Raw genomic sequence first — 16719 nt, 5'->3', positions numbered from 1 at the left:
TTTAAAAATATGAGACAGCTAGGTGCTTTCTCAACCATAATTTTTTCTCCAGTTTCTCGGCTTTTTTATATAAGCTCATTATGCTACTCAGTAAATCGCGCATAGCTTGATTTACGTGCCTTTGACCAGCCATCATATTTTCCAACTCTTTAATTCTACAACCCAGCTTGATGAAATGGTTGGAATTATCATTATTTAATGAATTCTCTTCACTTCTGCTTACTCGGTCAGCAGTTTCATCACTAATTGTTGATCCGGCAGCAGTGGATTCCTCATTTCCGCTGTTAGGAGGCGTTCTCAAAATTTTAGAATTCCTCCGAAAAGGATTCTCGGGTGTACGCCCCATACTATTCTCAGAGGCCATACCTCAGTGGGAAAATAGTCTGGGTACACCAGTCAATCAGTATGTTCAATCCCTACGGCTACAACTTTACTTATATTTTCAATGGTTGTAAACGCCTAACCCAAAAGCAAAACGAAAAAAGGGAGAAAACGAAAACGGAGAACAGCTGATTAATCAAAAAAACGGCAGATTAAAAAAAAAATATTTGCACGTTTTGATGTGATTTGCTGTTAGTAGGGGAAATGAAAAAAGAATTAAAACTAAAAAATTTGCAGCTTTGCCACGAAAAAGGACAGGTATGTACAGATAAATTTTAAATTTAAAACAAATTGTACTTATCTATTTCTCTAGGCTTATTATCCACTTGAATCCTCCGGACTTCCGGCAAATGCTAAGACAAAATCTAGTGTGCTGTCACTGTGAAAACTGGGATTATTCCGTGAACAATCCAAGAGCGCAAAAAACACTTCCACTTCACTCAACACTATCTATTCTATCTATATTTATGTATGTAAGTACATATGAGCAGCGCGCACATGTTATTATTGATAAGTGATAATATGATTTGAATTGGCGAAAGCGAACATAAGCACATATGTATGTATGTATGGTCATGATACATGTACATACATTTATCACTATTGTAATTGTATGATAGCTTGTTATATAAGTATGTAATGAAGTATGCACATAAGTATGAATATATCAAATACAAAAATAATTAAAAAATAGATTTTTCACATTAACTACGAATATTGCTTTGAAAAAGTAATTTAATTCATGAATACGTTTGTAACCATTAGATACAATGTCATGCACATTTGAAATAAAAGTACCTGGTTACTTGAGTAGTATGAAAAAATATAATTTATTACGAGTCTTTATATGTATTTTTACACAGTTTATTTTATTTACATTAAATGTTCAATTATTTGGGGAACCAGCATAAACGAGCGTATGTGGATAGCGCGTCAGTTCGCTGTTGACCAAAAGCTTGCTGTAGCGCGCGGGACGGGGGTTGTAAGCGGAGAGTAGACGTGCGCAGTATATGTGACGAATTGCATGTGCTGCTTGTGAAGATCGAATTGAATGTTTAGAACGGATTGTTTATGGCGAATTGAGCCTGCCTTCACGTTGTCCATCCTTTTTGTTGACAGTGTTGGTGTACAAAAAGTTTAGTTGTGTTGTAATCATCATCTGTGGTGAATTGCACAGGCGCATTAGGATGCGCCAGTTATTCCGGGTAGAGTGGGCGGATGCTTAACTCATTTAAACATCCTGGGCCCCTAGGCAAATATTTTGCCTAGTATTGCGTATGTACATATATGCTACTGCATGTATTTCGGCGTACTGCTAGTAGAGTTGCCGAGGGCGCAGAATACATGCTATAAATCCAGAAAATGCCTTTGGTTTTAAACATAATATTTGTTATTTATTTACTTTTAGGTGCATATGGCTACTTCTTATATTTTGCGGGTTTATCCGACTTATTATTAAAGTAAACATGTGGATGCGTTGTTTGCTTTTATTCATTTTATTTGCGGTTTTTTAAATTTCTTACTTCATCGGTATGGTATACCGGTTGCTTAGTATTTGCCTTTTATGTATTATCGGCAATTGTTTGCATTTAATTTATTCTTGGCTTATGAAGGATCGTAACTCCACGCCTGGCTCAGATATGGCCAGAATGGGTACTCCCTAGCCCTGGAGTTAGGGCTGTGCCAATAGAGGGATCTTGCGAGAGAGTGGCCGGTAATTGCGAACGGCTTCATTAGAATTAGAATTTTTTAAGTGGGATGTTCATGCTTTACAACAGATTCTCACCAACTACCCTTATGAGGAGCGCTTATGTAGGTGCGATAAGAGCGATATCTACTTTTGTTAGTTTTTTTTTCTATTTTACAATTTAGGCCTCTGTGGGGCAATATTGTATGAAAAGTGTCGATTTTTTTTGTGTTTTTACTTTTGAGACACTTTTGCTATATTTTATGTTTAAGTGCTTATGCACTAATTTGGCGTTTAGTAGCCCGCCACCGCTCTAGGATTTTTTTTCATCATTGGCGAAAGCCATCCTGCGGGGCCGAAAAGTTGTATATGCTTTTAATAATTTGGACTGTCAGAGGTAACTCTGACTTTGTTTTTTGTACCAATTTGTGGAGTATTGGAAAATTGTGGCTCTAGTGGTAGTCGTACGACGTACCGGCCATTATTTGATTGAGCATTTATGGGGGGAAATTTCCTTAAATTTTGACATTTCCTTAATTGTGAATTAAGGTATTTGTTTTTATTATACTCAACTTCAGTTGGTATGGTGGGGACCAGTTCTGTAACTAGTGCATTTTGTATTGTACTGTGTAGCGTTTGAACTTTTTGAGCCTTTGAGCAACATGGTGTCTCTTGGCTATTTTTAGAATTTTGTTTTTCGGGATTTGCTTTTGCAATTAAACCCGTGGTTCTTGATTTATAAGCGCTTCTTTGGGATGAGATAGTATATCTGCTGTAATGAAGCATTGAGTTGTGTCTTTTGTGACAATATAAGCAATTAAATTTGCTTTTGCAATTTTTAAGATTGTGTGCATTGGACAAGCAGTTTGTACAGAGTCTTTTTGATCTGACAAAGTTGTTCCTTTCGTTAATATATAATTTTTTAAACTTCTCGCAATTTTTAAGCTTATGCCCTCTTGTGCATAGTTCGCATGACGTATATTTTCTTTGTTCGGATGTGAACGATTGTGTATTGTTAAAAATTCTGTTTGATTTGTTTTTGCTTCTAGCTTGGGGTCTATTGAAGCTTACATTGAGGTCGTGTTTAATATTCTTATTTTTTATTATTTTTTCTTCTAACCTTTCCGCAATTTCATATTGGGTGGTGAGAAAATCTTTCATGTGTTGCCACGTTGGGCACTTTTTTCGTGATGAGAGCGATTGCTCCCATAAAAGTAACGACTTTTCTGGTAATGCGGCGGTGCAAATGTTTACCAGAATTGGGTCCCAGCTGTCTGTGGGAATATTTAATGTCGATAGAACCGACAAACAATTTGAAACAGTGGATTCGAGTTTGATGAATTCTACACTTGTTCCTTTCTTAACTTTTGGCAAGTTCATTAGTGTCGTTACTTGTTTTTCGACCAGTATTCTTTCGTTTTCGTAACGTGCTTTTAGAGCTTCCCAAGCAAAATTGAAATTTTCGTCATTGAGAGCGAACTGTTTTACTATTTCGCCTGCTTGACCTTTTGTTTTGTATCGGAGGTGATACAGTTTTTGTGCCTTTGATAGTTGTGGATGGTTGATGTAAACGGCTGTGAACATGTCCCGGAAGGACGGCCATTCTTCATAACCTCCGTAAAACGTTTCTGTATCACATGCAGGCAACTCGAGGTGGATGCCTAAACTTGCCTCGTGACTGTCCATTTGTGGCAGCTCTACTCTACTGTGGAGAGTAGGGACAATTGCTTTAATTAGCTTTAATTGATCGGAGATCATAGCTTTTGTTTCCTCATATTGGTCCAAGCAGTTTTCATATAATGCGTAAGCCGATTGTTTCAAATTTTGTGGTACGTTTGAATCGTCAGATTCTACTATGGCGTCATGAGCCGCTTGGAGACGAGACCAGAAATTTTTAAGATTTTGACTTTTTATTTCTAATAACGATTCAGAGTTTTCTTGAATCGGTGAAGAGGCAAATCTAGTGCAGTATCTTGTTAAACTGCCACTTTCTGTAATAAATTTAGCAACCTGTTTTGGGCGTGTAGCTCCTGCAGGTGTATTTTGATCATTGTTGTTGTTAACCATTTTTGCGAAATAATTTTATTTATTTATTTTAGTAGAAAACGTACTTTTTATCAATTAAAATATTTTATGTCCGAATATTTTGTATATAGGTACACCCTAATACTTGGACTTATGTGTATGTTTGTATGTGCTTATGAAGTTGCTTATGTTTTGTGCAATTGAGAGCTCGTCGAAGAGATCAATATGCTTGGTACATAAGTATGCACGAATTGTTTGTTATGCTTTGTTCGTAAGCAATTGAGAGCTCGTTAGAGAGATCAATTAGCTTTTTGTCCACAATCCTACTTGTTTTTGTTTGCCAAAGAACAAGAGGTATTGCCGGATAATTGCAAATATGGACTTTGAACTTTTATGTTTTAATATAAGATGTATGTATGTTTGCATATACGGTGGTACATGTATATATGTATGTTCGTACTGCGAAGCGAGCGGAAAAAACGAAATAAGTGATGTGCAGGTATGTTCCCTATGCATACATAAGTGTGTATGTAAGTATGTATAGTAATCAAAATGTTGTAATAATGTATGCTGTTATAGGCATGTAATATGTATGTTAGCGGTTCTGTGAATATGTTTTTGTATATTAAGAATATGTATGCAAATATAATATATGTTCAATTATTTATTAATGTTGAGCTGCGTTTTTGTTTAATTGTTAGATTTGAATAAATTAAGTATTTGTTGGTATAATTTATTTTACTGGTAATTTCACTTAATATTTTTATTTATTTTTTACATGATAGGCAACCTTTTTTTTTAAAATATTTTTGCACAAGTTTAATGTCTAATAGACCCAATGTATTTAGGGTATAGCCCAGTCAGTTTGTATGACGTATGTTTGTATGTAAGCGTTTTTATATTATTTCGCTATAGAGAGAGGGCACGAAATCGGAATAGAAAAAAATCCCTTGTAATTGTAAATATATAATTTAGCATATAAAATCACACTTGTTCGGTAAGTAAGTGGGTTATGCCTGTAAGTATATACGTGTACTTTGTATATGGTATTTTAATATGCATATATGTATGTATGTATGAATGTTTGTGTTTATTTTTTATTTGTTTTTCTCTCTTTTTCAGTCCTGCTTACTTTTTTATAAAACAGAGGGATGTTACCCAAAAATGTTTGGAAGTAAATACTTAGAATAAAGAGTGTTGCTGGAAAAAGTGTGTTTGAATACACAAAGGTTAAGTTGTTGATTTTACCGAACTGTTTTCGAATTTTCTAACAGTTTGGTAAATATATATATTTTTTTTTTGTTATTACAGGCATTACATTTAGATCTGTAATTTTTACATTCATACATATTCGCAGTATAAATTAAGTATATGTTCTTATATGAAATGAATACGCTCACTTTGGGCTTTGTAGGGTATAATATTGAATCTCCTTTCTTCTGAAGTCTTCCAGCTATTTTGTTGTTTAACAATTTGATGTTTAGATTCGCGCCCGTTTTTTTGTTTTTGTTTGTATTTAGGTTTTTTATTTTAGTTTTTTCGCGCCCGATTTGCGTTTAAGCTTATTGTTTAAATTTCGTTTTCGCGCACGATTAATTATTTAGTTGACGTTTTGTTTTAGGTAACGCGTGTTAGTTTGTTGCTGTTGTCTTTGTTGAAATTGTTTTTTGTTCGTTTTGTTGTCGTTGTCACTTCACCTTTTCTCTCCACTTTATGTATATACAATATTTTAAATGTACTGCACTGCACCTTTACTGATTATTAGTTCTGTTTATTATATGTATATACAGTGGAACTTCCCTAACACGAATGTCCAAGGGACAGAAAGTTGAGTTCGAGTTACGGAAAATTCGAATTAAGGAAAATACACTAAGTTGAGTTCAAATTTATTCACATATGTATGTATGAGCATGTTTATTTAAAAAGACAGTTTGTAATATATATGTAGTATATAAATAAATGTATATAAATTCTTATTGGAAAAAATTGGTAATTTTTTTTTTGTTTAAATACGGACCATTTCTCTTTCTCTATAAAATGTTCCACTACATTTATTGACGCATGTACTGCATTGGGAACATTTTCTTTCGACGAAGTAAAATTTCTTAGGGTCTGGATAGCAGAATACGCTTGATTAAATGTGGGTATAGTTTCAGTTGTTGTTTCAACCTAGCTTTCACTAGAGACTTCCTCCTCTAAGTCTGAAACAATAGATTATTTGTGTTGAACAATGCTACATTTTACAAATTTTACTTTAGACTTACCTTTTCCAGAAGGAACTAGATTTTCCATGACGCTATCTAAAATGTCATCTGTTGGGAATCCCATTGTTTGCACACCATCGTCAATATCGACGTAATCATCAAAAGACACATTATCGGTTCCCATTGCCGTTCGATATGTGGTCCAAATTTGTTTCAATTCAGACAATGGAAGATCGTCTTCTTCATCCCAGTCATCCGTAGTAGCATTCTGCATTAACTCACCTTTAGCAAAACCAGGCTTTCTAAAACAATTGCTGATTGTTTGTGGTTTTACACCCAAATTCCAGGTTTTGCTTAGATCCCTGATTTCGTCAAGTAACGACACAGTCGTAGGAGTTGGTTCTTCCATATGGGCCAAAACTTTCATCACAATTCGTTTTCTATAATGTTGCTTGAGATTTTGAATAATCCCTTGGTCCATTGGTTGTAGAACAGACGTCAAATTAGGAGGAAAATATTGCAGTTTAATGTTTTTTAAATTTGCTTGTACATTTTTAGGATGTGCGGGACAATTGTCAACGAACAGTAGTATTTTCTATTTTGGGCAACAAAGACTTTATCTAGATTTTTGAGCCACTTATCATAAAATTCACTTGTCATCCACACTTTTTTGTTGTACTCATAGTCCACATCAAGTGATTTTATACCCTTAAAACAACGTGGGTTTTTTGACTTGCCGATAACTGATAACTAGCAATTTCAACTTTTCTGAACCACTCATATTGCTTGCAACCATAATGGTAATTCTCTCCTTGCTGTTTTTTGCCACCAAAGCATTTTTGACCTTTAAAGGCTAATGTTTTATTGGGTAAACATTTAAAAAAATGCCCGTTTCATCTGCATTAAAAATATCGTTTTCGTGGTATTGTCTGATTAAATCTGGCAAAACGTTTTTTTTCCAATCTTCACTAGACTGTAAATCGGCGGAAGGAGAAAGTCGAAATCGACATTTGTGCGATATTATGCCTTTTTTTTTAATTTATCTAACCACCCTACACTAGCAGAAAAATTTTCGCGACCCAAAGCAACCGCAAATTCTTTAGCTTTTTCTCTGATTAAGGTTCCCGAGAGAGGAAGATTTTTCTCACGTGCGGTAGTAAACCACTTAAGCATAGCTTGATCAACATCATTATTGACGCAAGTTGTAATCCTTTTTCGTTTGGAGTTAAAATTATAGTCACCTTTTTGTTCTAAAAGTTTGTCTTTGTTTTTCAAAATGGTTGATAACGTATTAGGAGGAATCCCAAACATTTGTGCAATGTTTTTTTTTTGTTTTCGCCCTTTTCTACCTCGGCAATTAGTTTGAACTTTTCCTTAAGCGTTAAACACTTTACACTTCGTTTTGATGTCATTTTAGTCCAATATCACTACAAAAATTGACAATTTTCACCACCGTTCTAACAACAACTGATATAATCTTATGTAAGTGCGTGCGACGCTTGCTAAGAAATTTAAAATTCAAGTCGTTATCTGTCGCCGACTCGCAGCTCGGTAATTCCACGAAATTGCGGTAGGTGTTTCCCCGAAAAATTCGAGTTATGCTTGGTTACCGCCGCTGTTTCTGTGACATTTTAGTTCGTGTTTTAGAAATATTCGGGTAACAGAAATTCGACTTATAGGGAAAAAATTACATAGTGATGTTATAAAAACGTATTTTGTTCTTAAGGAAATTCGATATAGAGAATATTTCGAGCTACGGAAGTTCGAGTTAGAGAAGTTTCACTGTATGTAAGTATACGGGTTTGTTTTTTTTTTTTGGTTGGGCCAGCACTGTTTTTTATTCTTTTTTTCTTTGTTCTGTTTCTCACTGCACACTTTTCTTGGGTTGTTTTTTTTTTTCTGCTTGTTCACTGCACTTTTTTGTTTTTTGCACTGCACAAGTATATATTAATATATTTATATTGTTTATTGTGGTTTATGTTTTTCCACTAGTGCCTTTCTGTAAGGCTCGAAGGACCATGAATACGTTTGTAACCATTAGATACAATGTCATGCACATTTGAAATAAAAGTACCTGGTTACTTGAGTAGTATGAAAAAATATAATTTATTACGAGTCTTTATATGTATTTTTACACAGTTTATTTTATTTACATTAAATGTTCAATTATTTGGGGAACCAGCATAAACGAGCGTATGTGGATAGCGCGTCAGTTCGCTGTTGACCAAAAGCTTGCTGTAGCGCGCGGGACGGGGGTTGTAAGCGGAGAGTAGACGTGCGCAGTATATGTGACGAATTGCATGTGCTGCTTGTGAAGATCGAATTGAATGTTTAGAACGGATTGTTTATGGCGAATTGAGCCTGCCTTCACGTTGTCCATCCTTTTTGTTGACAGTGTTGGTGTACAAAAAGTTTAGTTGTGTTGTAATCATCATCTGTGGTGAATTGCACAGGCGCATTAGGATGCGCCAGTTATTCCGGGTAGAGTGGGCGGATGCTTAACTCATTTAAACAATTCAAATTTATTCAATTGCACAAGTATTCATTAATATGCACAAAAAGAATTCATACGAATACACATGTTTTCATATAAACTTATAAAAATATAAGCAAAAGAGCGAACATACGTCTGTTAGAGCAACCCAGCGGGATAATGGTTCACTGCTTACATTTTTCTTTGAAGAATGCCTCGAAGAAAATTCTATGTACAATTCTTCGATACCAGGTAATGCATAAAATTAAGCTATGCGGAATAATGGTTTCTCGCTTACATTTTTCTTTGAAGAATACTTCGAAGAAAATTCTATGTAGAATTCTTCGATACCAGGTAATGCATAAAAGTAAGCTATGCGGCTAAATTCTACTGTGTTCATATTTACAAGTCAAGTAAGTACGTGAAAAACGACAAATACAAATTGGTGGAATAAAATTCATAAGTAAATTTTTTCATTATTTCGTCAAATCATCAAGCAAAAAGTTGGTTACTCTTTGGTAAGTTTTTTCTGTTTTTAACATTGAAGGACATAGCTTCAAATTTATAAACATACCCTTTCAAATTTTTTTGTAGAATGTGTGAAAGTTAAAGGCTTCACCGAATCGGAGTATATTCACCAAATTCAAAAAAGTATCAAGCTCGCCAAAGGCCGTTTCTTCAAGTCTCGTTGCTTGGAGAAAAACGAAAAGCGACTCAGCCACAAAAATAAAAGAAAATAATAATGGCTAAATGAGTAGTGACCAACATCTCCGCTTTGGCAGCATCCCGGTTCCTTCCGCTAGTTACCCGTCTGTATATATGTATATTTAACGTTTTTTAAAACCTGCTGTTTTCAACCTTTGATTATTTTATATATTCATACATATGTATATAATGTGTATTTAACGTTTTTAAACTATTTCAATTTGTAATATTTCAGTTCAGTTAAACACATTTTGTTATAACAATTTTTAAGTGCATTTCGCATAAAATAAAACCTTTATAACGATTGTATTGAATCCAGTGCATTTCTCTTTTTAACAAAAAGTGTGAGTGGCCTATAAGGTGAGTTTTTGTACACATAATACTTATTTTCATACGAATATGCAATTTTTCCTATTGACCTTGGCATCAAAGAATTCTTCGTGAACTATGGCATCGAAGAATTCTTCGTTAACTATGGCATCAAAGAATTCTTCGTTTACTATGGCATCGAAGAATTCTTCGTTTACTTTGGCATCGAAGAATTCTTCGTCCCTATGGTAAGCGAAAGAGGTGATCTGTTACTTTTCGTAGGACATCGCCGTGTTAATTTTCATCGGTCGGGGTAAGCGATACAATCATGCTGCATCGTTTACCTTGCTCGCTTACCAATGTCTACCGTATCCCGCTGGGAATATATAGTTTTGAGCATAATTTTTATTTCACGCTCAGCTCAGTATATACAGTAGATAACCTTTGCTTTGTTTACATATGTACATATACTCACCTCTAAGAAATCTTAGGGTGTTGTGTAACACTTTTTTTGCTACTTTCATGATAATCAGGGGTTTGTGTTAGCATTTGAGCTACATATAAATTTTAAATTTTGATGATCAACACTTTAAAATATATTAAATAATGCATGTGTTTACGTTATTTAAGTGATTATATTGAATTATTTTGAATCTCTGTTCAATTTTATTAGGATATTACTTGTTGTTTGATGTTAAATAAGTTGTTTTTTGTTTAGCAATTTTTAAACACGCTTCAAGCATTTCTAAATTTTTGCATGCAGTAGGATACAATCCTGGGTGGTAATTTGTCGTTTGACATATGTATGTGTACAAATTGACAATTCGTTAGCCGTTATAGGAAAACATCAATTGGAAATTGAGTTTAAACACAAACGTATGTATGTTGAAGATTTAAACAATACATATTAGTGTTAATTATAAGATTATATTTTTTATATTGTGGATAAGTGTTGTTGCTGAAATAATACTAGATTAAGGTAAGGTGTATTAAAATATTAGAAATATGTCGAAGTTTTTAATAAGTTTTTGTTTACAGAAGAATGCCGAAATCTTGTGTGTGCGGATGTGCGGCAGCTGAATCATTTTACTAATTCCCATCGGAACGAGAATTAGCAAGGTATGAATTTATTTTGGAATATGTGTTAGGTTTTTTATTGATACTTGGGTTAATTTTTATATATATGCGTATATATGTACATTCATCAAATATTTAAGGGGCTATACCAGTGTTACCCATGGAAAATTAGGCGAATTTCGTGATTTTTTAAAGAAAGTACTCAATCGAATATTTCGAAGTTCTTTGGACACAATAAGGTATATTTTCGGGTATATTTTAAGTTTTTTTTTACAAAAATATTGAATAATAACGAAGTTATGTGCGGTCTTCGGAGGTTCCGAAAAAATTGTCTTTTTTAGGTAAACAATTGTCGTTTTTTTTAATGGCAAATTGGCAATTTTCAACCAATCAAAAAGATCGTAGGTCATTTATAGTAAATAATATACTATAGAATACTCAATTTGAAGTCGATTGGTCAATATCTCGTTGAGTTCTGATGTCAGCAATTTTGAAAATGTCGTTAAAACTATGAAAAAAAAAATGAAATAAACCAATTTTTTGAAAGTGTCACACTGGTATAGCCCCTTAATGCTTATTAGTTCTTATGCATACATAAAAGTGTGCATTATAAAAATTTAAAATCTCTTTTTTATTAATTCAAAACCATTTTTTGCCACATATGTATTATTTACAGGCAGCCTTTCCACCAATACAAACTACCTAAGTGAAGTGGTTATGGGATGGCCTACGGGATACAGTTTTAGTTCAGAACTTTTTTTAAGTATAATGAAAACTGTATTAGTTTTAATTAGGTTAAAGAACAAAAGGCTTACAAAATTTTTGTTTCGAAAGTGTTTAATTATAAATATAATTCATTAAGTAAATATTATATTAACTTATAAGAGCGTAGTTATACAAAATATGACTACATGTTACTTTTAAATTATCAATACCATAAATAGTATTAATTAATTAAGGTAATTCATTTTGTTAAACCTTAAAAATTAGTCATAGATAATATGATAGTTTTTAAAAGATAAGTTTTTTTGTATGAAAATAAACATATAAATAGTTTATTAAAAATTTCGGCGAGGTTTTAAATGATTCCTCTAAAAGTTGGTTCACTTCATGCATTCATTTAATGCTTTTCATGCGTTTTCATTTTTTTCCACCATTTTAATTTTTATTTAAAAAAAACTAACCCAGATTTGTTTGTTTTATACTAACCATTTTGCTTTTATATTCTTTCGTTAAATTTATGAAAATTTTCATAGGCGAGGAAAATGGATGCAACTTTTGGGGGTAACAGACACCCCAAAAAAGGAGCTATTCGCCTGCCAGCGCCATTTCTCGTTCCGGATGAGGAACAAATTAAGGTTAAGTAAAGTGGCAGTCCCCGATTCTAATTTGTACGCACCCACAGTGGATGTAATTCCAAAAAATAAATTAGTGTTTGAAATAGGTAGCTTAGTCGAACAGACGGACGCAAATGACGGGGTAATTCGATTAGGACCTGAGGATTTTGCTGCTCAAGAGGAGGGTTTTGATTATTTTAGGGAAACAGAAAAAGCTAGGGCAGAAGTGATTCCTTGTTAGCCATGTATACAACGGGTCACCTAAATACATCTCAGTCCCAAACCCTTTTAAATACCGCGGAGTTTGTATTGTTTTTCGACCAACTCTTCAATATTTTTAATAGTAAATGCCTCGGAGCATTAAAAAAATATAGCGAACCCTTTTCGGGCAGCTTAGATCAAATGAATTTTTTAGTAGAAGCCGAAGAAGCACTTAACTCTATCACCGTTTGTGATATGCTTGGTCGAGATATCACAAATACATTTTCGTTTATTAGAGGTTGGCTTCTTAACATTCGCAGTTTAAGACGATTGTGGCGCATATTGTCCCGGGAGGGATTTGAATATATCAAGACAAGAAGACTTTGCCAAGACGAACTAGAACACTACTTCGGACAGATTAGGAAAGGGGGAGGATTGAACACAAGAACAACTACGTCTATGTTTTCTGACCTTTTCCGCCAATCTTGGGGCCTTAGACATGTCAAATTCGTGACACGTGGCAATTGTGAATCTCTGCAGGGTAGAGATTTAGAGCTATTTTCTTTCAATACCCTTGAAAGAGTATGTAATGACCCTTTGATTCAGGATAGTTCTTGGCAAACATTTCAAGGTTTGCTAAGACCGTTCTTAGATAGCCCCCTATAGTGTTAGGAATTGTATCGAAATCGATGTAATTGAAAGCGATTTCCTACAGCGAAATTCATTTGCATATTCTTGTGGTTATATGTATTTTAAATTGCATAATTGTTCCCAACCTTTGCCACTTTTTGAAAAAGATCAGATCCCTGAAGACGCATTCACTTTTACAAAAGAAAAAGTGTACGATTCGTCAAATCTGGTAAAAGCTCCTGAACCCTTCACAGATTTTTTGAAGAAACTTGACGCTATATTGAATGACAATTTTGATTCTTGTTGTCATCTTATAGGATTTTCAAAAAAATTACATAGTATGATGGGAGATGTAGAGCCTTTTTATTGCTGCGAAAATTCACAACCCGACGTTCTAAAATTTTTTTTTATAAGAATTAGAACATATTTTTCTTTAAGAATTTTTAATAAGCAGGCAGCCAACCCTAATTTTCGGCACAACAAATTTTTGTGCAATACACATAGGTAACTACCTCCCCCTTTTAAAAGTTAGTTTCGGTATTTTAATATATTTAGTAGAGTTATAGGATTTTGGATACATCTATTGTGGGAGCTTAAAAATCCTATTAAATTATTTTGTGCAATATTTTTATTTAAATTATTAATTATGTTTATTTTATGTTGTAAAGGTGAAAATAGGCCTACTGGGGAACCGAACACCTGAAATATGTAATGCGCCTTATTGCAAACCTCTGGGGTGGTGTGGAAAATGCAAAACTTAAAGATTCAAAAATAAATTATTAAAAATATTTATAATGTTAATAAAATTTGTTTAATTTCGTTGGAATAAAGAGTTTATGAAAAATACATATTGACTAAGCTTTATTAAAAAGTTCGTTTACTATTACAAATTAAAGTCCACAATTTGCATTTTTTACAATTATTTATTATCATGGTTCGTTTTCTTTTTTTGTATTGAAATGTCTTTTAACAAAAGTCACACCAACAATCAATGGCACTACTAAACTAGCTTCTGCATACACCTTAACTGGTGAAGCTTCTTTCTTTATTTTATCCCAAGAAATAGCCTCATCTGGTCGAACACCACTGTCACTGCCATCGAATTCTGAAGCTGTGTTAATAAAAACGGAATAATCCATTTCTCATTAAATTCCCATTGCATATGTCATGCTTTATAATACCGCCACCAATTATAATCATTCCTGATTTGGTGGATTTCACAGCCATAGTATTTAGACGTCGCAAATCGGACAAAATATCTACCACTAATGGGGGGTGACGGAAAGAGAGGAAATACATCATGTCACCTAGGCTACCATCTGTAAGGGCAGGGCTAAATACAGGTATTTTATGTTTCGCAGCCCAGTAGTATATTAAGCTGATGTCGTTTATCCTTTCCCCAAGTCGTTGTATAATACGAGAAGGAGACCAAATCATGCCTTTCGTTTTTTGCTCTTCAACCATTTCATCAAGTAGCGGCATGAGCCAATCCTCGAACTTGCAATAGTTATCGTTCGGTACAAGCAAATTATCTATACGATTTATATTACGATCCCCTAAATCTCGGCCAGATAATTCGAATGATCACATGTACGTGAGAGCTAGGCATTTAATAAACGCCACCCGCTATCGTTACTACACAATCCACTATTTGGTGTTCAACGAGGAATCGTAATGTCTCCCGTAATCCCGACGACACTAGATTAGATGTAAATCCAAGGAATATTGTACAGCTATGTTTTCGTCTAATGAATTCATCCGTTTCATGCAAATCGGCTTCTTCAGGTTTCAACGGCTGCTGCCTACAATCAAGCTAAGAATATTTTAAAATACATAAACTTTTCCATAATAAAATGGTTACATTACCATTAGATTGATTTCTCTTATTGCCAACCGAAGATTAGTAGCTTGAAACCCCGTATTAACATACGACTCAAATAATTTTGAGTAATCAATTCCTTGATTCCAATCATAGCCCCGCACAATGGGTATGTTTTAGGTGTATTTTTTCACTTCGTTTAAGTACCGCTTCTTTGGCGATATCTGGTTCAACGGACATTTTCTATTGTATAAAACCTATGTTCACTCCAATTATTAAACTTTAAATAAAATATTTAGTAACTTTATACAAACTAAACTTTGTTTTGATTTAGTTTAAATGTTCGAATATGGAAAGCTGCACCTTTTATGTTTTCTGTCGGTCAAATGTAAACAAATACATTCAGAAGAAAATTCACCACCGAGAAATCTAAAAACAGGGCTGAATTTTATTATTAAGAACTCACTACAAAAAGAATATCTGAATATCAGTAAATGATATTTTTATGGGCGAAATATTGCACACTATGGCATTTAAATCACCTATTGGTAAATATATAACATTAATAAATAATTTTCTGTTATATTAAGCAACAACATTTATAGTTTTTTTTTTATTTAATAAAGTAAATTTGCTAAGTATTTACTACCTCAATTTATACAGCACTGCGTTGCTACAGGTTGCTACCACTGAAAATCCAAGATGGCCGCTATTCACCCCCCAGAAAGCTACCACGAAAAGGTTATCTACTGTATATACTGTGGATAGAACATTCAATAAAGCAACTTCTCTAATTTAAAAGTTTTATTTTAATTTTAAAAATATTAACTGGCGCCCGAGCAGGGACCAACAGAGTGTAAAACAATACTGTTGGACAACCAAATGAATTATTAGGAATGTTCTAATTATTGGAACGGAGACATCTTAAAGGTCGGTTACCAATAACTGCTAACCCAATGGTGGACTGCACGTTTTGTCAGGTCAGCCCGCAGAACATCCCCAACTGAAGTGTGTGTTACAGGATCCCAAGTAGAAAGCGAAAAGGAAGACATCCGGACCACCAGGAGGAGCAGCCACATCCATAAGTTTATGTAAGTTAATGAATAAATGAAGAAAACTCCAAGTTGAACTAAATTAACGTAAATAATTTAAGTGAAAGAGAATTTACTCAAATTTAAGGAAAGTTATTTTATTAAATAAATAAATAAAATATTTTGAAAAAATACACTGAGAAAATTTGCAAAACCTAAGTAATAAATAAATTCTTTTAATGATCAAACTTAAAAATAATAATTTTAAAATTTAAAAGAAAGCAAAAAAGATAAACAATTAAATTTGTACATTTCAAATTACATAATAATTTTTACATCTACATATATAAATAAAAATGAATCGCCAAAATGTATGTACGCTCATAACTTTCATACGACTGAACCAAATTTGATAATTCTTTTTTTTAAATGTTCGTTGAGGTTCAGAGAGGGTTTCTGCGGAGAAAAAAATTCGAATGATTGTCGGAAAACCCCTAAAAACAGCCCTTTTCTTTTTCTCATACAAACGAATGAATGTTTGTTCGTTAGTAACGCTAAGAGAACGGCTGAACCAATATTGATGAAATTTTAAGAGGTTGTTCGTTGTGGATCGGGATAGGTTTAGAAATTAAAAACCTGTATGTCTTTTATGAGGAAAAGTCGGAAAATTAAACAATTCCAAAAAGTTAATTTTTTCCATATAAATTTTTTTATTCAATTATTTTATTTTGTTTTTTCAATTATTTAAATCTTTCAAATTTGGCGTTTGCTCAAAAATTTTTTAAAATTATTCAGTGAAAATGATACGTGTTTTTCACACACAGTGATCAATTACAGATT

General features: G+C 33.5%; 1 protein-coding gene, 1 long non-coding RNA gene and 1 pseudogene across 2 annotated transcripts; 1 reads left to right on the top strand and 2 right to left on the bottom strand.

Moving 5' to 3' along the window:
- Positions 1–5091: 5091 nt before the first annotated feature.
- LOC125775583 (uncharacterized) lies at positions 5092–8942 on the bottom strand. Its single transcript, XM_049446230.1, has 2 exons — positions 6358–8942; positions 5092–6294 (listed from the first exon to the last, which is right to left on the bottom strand). Exons 1-2 carry the CDS (start codon positions 6776–6778, stop codon positions 6263–6265), a joined length of 453 nt encoding a protein of 150 aa, XP_049302187.1. The 5' UTR covers positions 6779–8942; the 3' UTR covers positions 5092–6262.
- LOC125775726 (uncharacterized) lies at positions 8940–9789 on the top strand. Its single transcript, XR_007421333.1, has 2 exons — positions 8940–9288; positions 9365–9789. It is a non-coding gene; the product is annotated as an uncharacterized LOC125775726 (long non-coding RNA).
- A 4064-nt stretch (positions 9790–13853) lies between these two features.
- Positions 13854–15896, bottom strand: LOC125775617 (probable deoxyhypusine synthase; annotated as a pseudogene).
- Between the last annotated feature and the right edge of the window lie 823 nt (positions 15897–16719).

The sequence above is a fragment of the Bactrocera dorsalis genome, chromosome 1 (assembly GCF_023373825.1).
Source record: "Bactrocera dorsalis isolate Fly_Bdor chromosome 1, ASM2337382v1, whole genome shotgun sequence".
Lineage (NCBI taxonomy): Eukaryota > Metazoa > Arthropoda > Insecta > Diptera > Tephritidae > Bactrocera > Bactrocera dorsalis.
Note: the sequence above shows the minus strand (reverse complement) of the source record. Positions and strands in the feature narration are given on the sequence as shown.